This window comes from Camponotus vicinus, unplaced genomic scaffold, assembly GCF_025532165.1.
Source record: "Camponotus vicinus isolate PSW18456_S1 unplaced genomic scaffold, iyCamVici1.0 SCAF_13, whole genome shotgun sequence".
NCBI lineage: Eukaryota > Metazoa > Arthropoda > Insecta > Hymenoptera > Formicidae > Camponotus > Camponotus vicinus.
The window spans coordinates 6,526,481-6,534,089 of NW_028141949.1; the positions used below are offsets into that span (position 1 = coordinate 6,526,481).

General features: G+C 37.2%; 1 protein-coding gene across 2 annotated transcripts in view; it reads left to right on the forward strand.

Moving 5' to 3' along the window:
• The window catches only part of Mesr3 (misexpression suppressor of ras 3), a 44,596-nt gene extending 40,778 nt beyond the window's left edge, over positions 1-3,818 (forward strand). For both annotated transcript variants that reach the window (XM_083085793.1, XM_083085792.1), the window contains exon 4: positions 85-3,818. In XM_083085793.1, the coding sequence (XP_082941919.1) occupies positions 85-423 (339 nt within the window). In that variant the 3' untranslated portion in view covers positions 424-3,818. The remainder of the gene's footprint in view (positions 1-84) is intronic.
• Positions 3,819-7,609: the final 3,791 nt, after the last annotated feature.

Below are 7,609 nucleotides of genomic sequence, written 5' to 3' on the forward strand. Positions count from 1 at the left end.
ACTGCTTGCAAAAATCGCTAATCGGTGCCACACGTTCCCTTCGATCCCTTTCGCGCGCATTAAGAGTCCTTGAAATGTTCGCAGGTGTCGGGACCCGCTTTTCACACCATGTGTCTCTCGTCGGACCACACTCGTCTGGCGGGACTTAGCTTCGACAACTCGAAAGCGGCCAACGATCTGTGGCAGCACATAGAGCGTCTCGTCTCCTGCCCGGAGAACATCAGCCTATCTGTGCCGGGCAAGAAGAAGAAGAAGCCCGTGCAGAAGAAGATCGTGCTGCCGGCCAAGAGCAACATCAGCCAGCCATGCCAGTTCCAGCACGTGACCAGCGTGGACGCGGCCGACCGGTCGCGTTACTTCTCGCTGCAGACGCTGGTCCCGGCGCTGAGCGAGCTGGAGAATTCGCTGGAGGCGAACTTCTGAGACAAGCCCGACGCCTCCGCCAAGCTCTCATAGAAACGACGTAGCGCGACGCCCGACTCCCGCCGCCTTCCACCCCGGAAGTGATCTCTCCGGGAAAGAAGGATGCGCGTATGTGAAGGGAGAACAAGGCGAGGTCCTCGAAAAAGGACTCTGGCGTCGCGAATTTCTGTCTCAAGAGCTGTGGTACGGGAGGCGAACGCTGAAAGACGACACCGCGGATATCCGATCGGAAATCCTTTTATCTTTTTGCTCTTCCTTCGGAGTAATTGTAGAGAGAGTCGAGTTATAAAGGGAAGGAGGAGATATATCGATAAAGCTTTAACGACGAAGGAAAGGCGGATACATTTTTTTTTCTCAAAGAGCCCTCGCGGTTCCCGTAATTTTACTCGAATTTATCTTTATCTTCTCGTGTGCCCCCTTCGATATAATCATCCAACTAGTTTGCTAAGAGTTGATGGCGTAAATTAGGGATAAGGTAACGCGCGCTGAATTCCGACTTCGCGTTATTTTCGTTTTCGAGACCGTTGTCTGAGAAACGAGGGATAGAAAAGTCGAAAGGAGAGACCTCGAGGAGGCAAAGAAGCGCGAGAGGTGACAGGGAAAGGAGACGTGTCTTACTCGAGGTAGACTAATCCGTTAGTGTCACGTAGTCGTCTCCGGCCAAGGCGAAACATTCATCAATCTTTCTAAGCACTCTCGAGAAAATCGATTGCGATTGATGTCTGCGACTGCGAATCCTGCCTACAGCCCCAGGCGAAACAGAAAGTTCCCCCGAGGGGAACTATCTGAGTCACGTCTCGCTCGTCCCGTTTTACTCTCTTTCTCTTCGATAAGTCCTTTTCCGAATCATGTTTATCAATGTCGTAGATTAACTATAAACGAAAAGGAAGACTATCGAACGTTACGATTTATTTGCAGTGATTATTCTAATAGATTACTTCACTATCATTATTACATCGCGGGAATATTTGATTAAGCTCTTAATTTAATTCTGAATACAAAATGGAAGAAGAATTATTCGAAATAAAATTCCGAAAGATTATAATATATGTAAATCATCAAAGTGGAAATAATTCACTTTAATTATCAATAAATTAAATTTGCAAATTTTTTATTTAAAACAAAGGAATACATATATTACATACACATTTTTTTCTTACTTTGCACGATTCTGCGCATATATTAGTTTCAAATTACCTTTAAAGATTCAAATAGGAATGTCCTAATCTCGTAATAAAATGTAATGCGACAGTAGGAACAAGCGCTTCCGCGATAGAATGTCAAAGGCGCGAAACCTTGACACGAAATCAAACAGCGCGCGGTTAGAAAGAATCATGCAAATATATACGAAACATACTTCCGGGAGCGTCGCATGCACATTGTTGTTCTATTCATCGTGAAAAGACAAGCTTTCTCTTTGGCGAATGTGAGAGAAACGTACGGTTTATAATTAAAGCCGTACGCTACCGCGCGGTGAAAATGACATCAAGGAGGCTCTCAAAGTGCATTATGCAGTGTTAATAATTAGCATGAAACCGTCATTACGATGGAGCTAAATTTAATGCCTCCCCGACTGCGTTCAGCGGTAAAAAGCCAATAATTTCAGAAGGAAGTACTTAATATGGAGTGGCAATTATCTTTAATTGAAGGAAACATCTATTTGCTCTGCCATTGTCACTGGGAAAAGGATGGGGCACGTCGCTGATTCAGCACTCGTGTCGAATGAAAAGATGTAATGCAGTTTTATGTAAATCAGCTCAAAGAGTTAGAATTGTTGTGTGAAATATTATGACCTAGTAATTGAAATAACGTTATATAAAATGTCGGAGAGGAGAACACTTTGTGCGGAACAAAGAATATCAAAGAAGAACCAGCTCTTCGTCAGCTCTAAAGTAGATTGTCAACGTAAGATAATTCATTGACGTCTCTATATAATAGCGGAATCGTAATAAAATGATAAATACATAAGATTGACGCGCCGATAAGCGATGTAGAGGTCGATATATACAAATCAAAACAATATATACTGCCGAAATATATACTGCCGAACGTTCGTGCGAGATAAATTGTAAAATTACGAGCGATATCGTATAGAGTACTGGAAACAGACATTGTGCCAAAGTATATGAAACGATAAGAAGGCGAGTTTAATTAATTGATCGAGCAAGATCCGCGCTTCCGTAAGCCTTGGAAAGAGTCACAGTCCACAGAGTACACATTTTGTAATTTAGACTATTACAATAAATTCGCATCAGCATTGTTTCCAGTACGCTCGTAACGCTCGCGAACTCATTATACGATGTTAAATGAATTATTAATTAGAAAATTAGTCGGATCGACGTGCATGACATGTCCATGTATAACGAATTTTACTCCCTACCGTTTCGGCTCGTTAATGTGTCCGTAGATTTCGGTAGAAATTCCCGATCTTGTTGTCGACAACTTCTATGCTCGGTAAAATGTTAAAATATCTAGATCGTTATAATTCTGTCCAAGTGAGATAATATTAGAAAATTGATTTGTAAACATTTAATTGAAATATTATATTCTAGTTAAAGTGTATCATTATCGCAAGATTAAGATTTCACAGAGTTTGAATTTCTATGACTTTTCCTGATTATTTTTCATCTTAAATTGCATCTTTTTAAAATTTATGCTGAAATCTTTTTAAATCTTATGCTGAAGTTTTACATTTTTCTCATGTTATTTCACTTGGATCCATAATATGAAGATGAAGACGAGTATTTTCCTTCTGCACAAAGCGGAAAATTGATTTCTCGAGAAAAACGCGCGCGAGAACGTTTAACGACGTTCGCAAGAAGACTGGTTTCACCATCCCCCGCGTGTCTAGACACAGTTAACAATAAGTACCTACGTAGTAATAGTGATTATTAGAACGATTTGATTTTATTCTTAGAATCAATTGCGCTTCAACTCGTTCGACATTCCTTCAGCGTCATCATCGTTTTTATCGCTTCAAAATTTTCGCTTCATATCCATTGCGAATCAAACCTTTAGCGATTAAGATTAATTAGCGTAACAGTATCTCTAAGTTAGATTCGCCCGGAGAAATTTTTTATCGAGTTATCGCGAAATAGACGTAATGCTTTAACGCAAGATTTATACGCACACTTTGGTCACGTGAGTCGCAGATTTCTTTCGAGAGAAAATCCGGGTGCGTACATTCTAGACATTTAAATAAATAATGTAACTTCGAATTAATGTTAATTTCATTATCTACGACTGTGATATAAACATATGTATTTGTATCGTTACGTTTCCCGTAACATGTATCCTGCATTAATCAATCACTTGGAGACATAAGTTTATGAATATATCGTATGTAATAATAATTATTATTGTGCTAATAAATAGTAACTTCATGAAGCAAAAAATTGCGTGAGTTTACTTACTGCTTTCTAAGCTATCAGTTGGAAAATATAGAAATTTTTTAATACAAGAATATATATAATTCTTTCCCTACCCATAATTATATCATTATTAAAACTAACAGTAATTTAAAGTAATTAAAAATATATTTCCTCTACATTTTGAAATTGTGCATAAAGATTCTCATATTTTTTTACTTTATAATTAATAAGAAATATGTAAAATAAAACAAATAAAAAGAAAATGTGACGTGAACGAAATGGGAATAATATTGTATAATCGTAAATATATAACACTTCTCTCTTCATATATTAGTTTTTAAAAATATTAATTTCAAGATTTACGATGATATTTCACAGATTTATGGATTCACATACACACATTATGTATGACTATATTTTTCACGCTACTATATTTCTTTTGTTACTATTTATTTTGTTTATTTCTTGTTTTATTCTCAATAGAATTCTACGGAAAGAACATCAGTTGATTAGTGCACAGCAATTTTTTAAAAACAATGATTCTTTATGATATTTCATCAGTGAATATACCATTATTCGGTACAAGACCAAGAGAGACATGAAGGCAACAGTTTCAGCGATCTTGCAGAAATCAACCTTATCGAATGGCGTTCTCTACGAAAGGATTTGATACTCGAGAATTATTCTTTGATATTCTAGGTACAATAACGCTGACCCGACATTTTAGCCATTGCCAGTAAAACGTAATGTTTTGGATAAATAAAATGATTAAATAAATTTTCCTGCATATCGTTGTTAATAAATGCAAAATGTTAATAATCAAGCAAAATGAATGGTATCAAGGACTCTTATTCAAATTTATAATCAAGTTTTATTTGACTTGATTCTTTTTTCGTAAAAAATCTATTAATGATTCTCAGCTTGATTCCTAGCTATTGTTACGCGATTTCAAAAGCAGAAATGGAAGAAGATTAATATAATTCCGACAGTAAGCTAATAATCCTAATTTATTATACAGGCGTGATTACGAAAAGCAATACTCGCGCAAAGTCGATAAATATCACAGATACGCATATTAACAATATTTTCTCCATATCGCGATGCGCAGCGGATAAATCATGGCTGGCGCGAAATATATCGCGCTATCTCACCCCGTCGAAAATCGCGATACATATCCGCTGAAAGATCTCGCGCTTTGACGAGCCGTACAGGTGGAGGCTGCCTATATATCTGGGTGCTCCAGATAGATGCGTCCGATACGAGATCGGCCGGTTGTCGAGCCGAGTCCCGAATCAAGTAATGAGAGACCCATCGATGCCGCCTTCGTGCCACGCATCCCGCACTCCTGTGTTTATGGGAGTCATCGGATTTCCATCAGAGAATGATCGCGATCATGTGGGTGGACCTCGAAGAAACGAACGGTGGAGTGGGTGGAGACGAGATATATGTATTTGCTCTCATACACGTTCGAGAAAGTGTATCCTTTGACACAGCAAACGGTCCTCAAACGAACGTCAAGTGTGCTCGTAAAAAACGGTAAAGCGACATGGTAACAAATTAACAAGACTTGAAGAGACGGGATATATATAAGAACGTTCTACCTGTCCGATATAAATTATTTGCTCGAAACGCGTGTGTTCCCGACAAATTAGATTCATAAAAATGTTGAAGATATTAAGCTAAGCGTATTTTGTAATCGGTCACAATTGTATTCCCGCGTCAACGTAAGAATTTTATTAAATGAAAATATTACGTGTAAAATACAGTCACGATTATTTCTTTCTATCATTCAGATATTAAATTTTAATTCTTAGTCGACACAGTTTATGTATTAAAAATTTAATATGAAAACTAGATAAAATTATGTTTTAAAAAGAATGAAGATAAGTAATTGGAGATAAAAATTCATTTTAGATATTTTCATCTATCGCGATTGAAATAAATATTTGTAATAATCACAATTAATTTTAACTTTAGCTCTATTGATGCACTTGCTAATTATCTCTTTGTCGATATGAAAGAATGGAATCAATATTATATATATATATATATTTTTTTTTTTTTTTTTTTTTAATTAGAAACACTGTGCTTTGAATTATTTACAGGAATAAAGTCAAACATCCGTCCAAAAAACAGAGCACTTCGTATCAAAATTAGTATGCTGCTATTCGAATAGCGGACTCCATCGGCAGCAAATGATCTTCTCGTGGAGCAAATAAATCGCTATATTTTCCGATTTTTATACAAGAACGAGAAAACACGATAATGATAGCCGCAAAGCATATACTTGAAAAATCGCAAAAAATTCGAAGCGCCAGAGATTCCTGAATATTTAGATTTCAAATGTACATGAAACGGACGATGAGATGGGTTAATGTCGTTAATGTTGCTAATTTCAAAAGTATATATAGGGTTTTACGTCAAAGCGCGCAGCCGTTGAATATGTATGTGGCCCTCATTTACATGATGTTTACGTTTATCGCGCGCTATGCAGCGGCACAATATTCTTAATGTAAGCTCAATTAACGTTGTAAGAGATGCGCCTATTATCGATGTGCATATAAATGAGCATAATTTGTGCGAAAATATATATAAATAGCTGTTGCTTAGTAAAATGCAATTAATGATTCTCCTAGTATTTTTTTGACTATTTAAATTACATAAAAAAAAACTGTCATACTTTTATTATATCACAGAGAATTTTTCAATTCTATTAAGAAAAATCAAACTACAGCTGATTTCTCTCTCTCTTTCTCTTTTTTCTTTTTTTTAATAATATTTAATAATATTTAATAATTAAATTTAATAATATTTTTATAAAATCATAAATGTGAAAAAAATTTAAATTCGATTATGCTACGTATAATCGTTATCGTATATTGTGAGATATCCGCGATTACATGACGCAAATCGATTATCGCACTAAATAGGACACTCGCGTTTTACATGATCGTGAAGGAAAAAAGGAGGCTCGTTTACCCACAATTTGCAATTCTAAAGCCCACATTTCGGCACTTGGTCCAAAGTTTCCGGCTCGCGGTTTATCGACGCGAGATGAGTTTGGGCTTCGGCTCGATCATGCGGTGCGATCGATTAGCGCCTCGCTCGAGGAACAAACGGGACGGCTAATTATTCGTCGACGAGGCGCGATTGTATGCAAAATCCCGGCCCGGTCGTCGCACCCGGAATCGCGGCGACACTTTCATCGTCGTCGTCGTCGTCGTCGTCGCTGTTCGATTCAGTGGCATCGTTCGATTCTCCTCGCCGCAGCCCAAAACCTACATACCTAAAGCGAGACAGCTAGCAGATCGCGCGACGTGAAATCGCATTAACATTCTTATCGCGTATGCGACGACCAAGCCGGCTTTGTTGCCAATGTCTGCGTGCATAGCGAAAGTAAGGACAAAGTGATATTGAATGTTCCCGTTTACAAGATATTGAATTTGGAGATATTATACGCCATTTAAATTCCAACCCCGTGTGAATAGTCGTGAGAAAATTTTATTTTTTCTCGTACTATTAACATCCCTGATATTGAAGGAAAATTGATAAAATTATTTTTTCTTTCAATCCATACATTTATTACAAACAAATAAATAATTTTATACCGTATGTATAAATTGAAATAAAATAATTTTACGGTATAAAATAAAATAATTTTATACCGTATGTATAAATTGTTCGACATATGCGTGATTCGAATTTTTTCGCGAGAAACGATAAGATATCCAGATTCGAGTCTGAATCTTTTGCCGAAAAAGGCAAGTTTTCAGCAGTCTTCGATTCTCGATTCATCGCGGAAAACGTCGATCTCG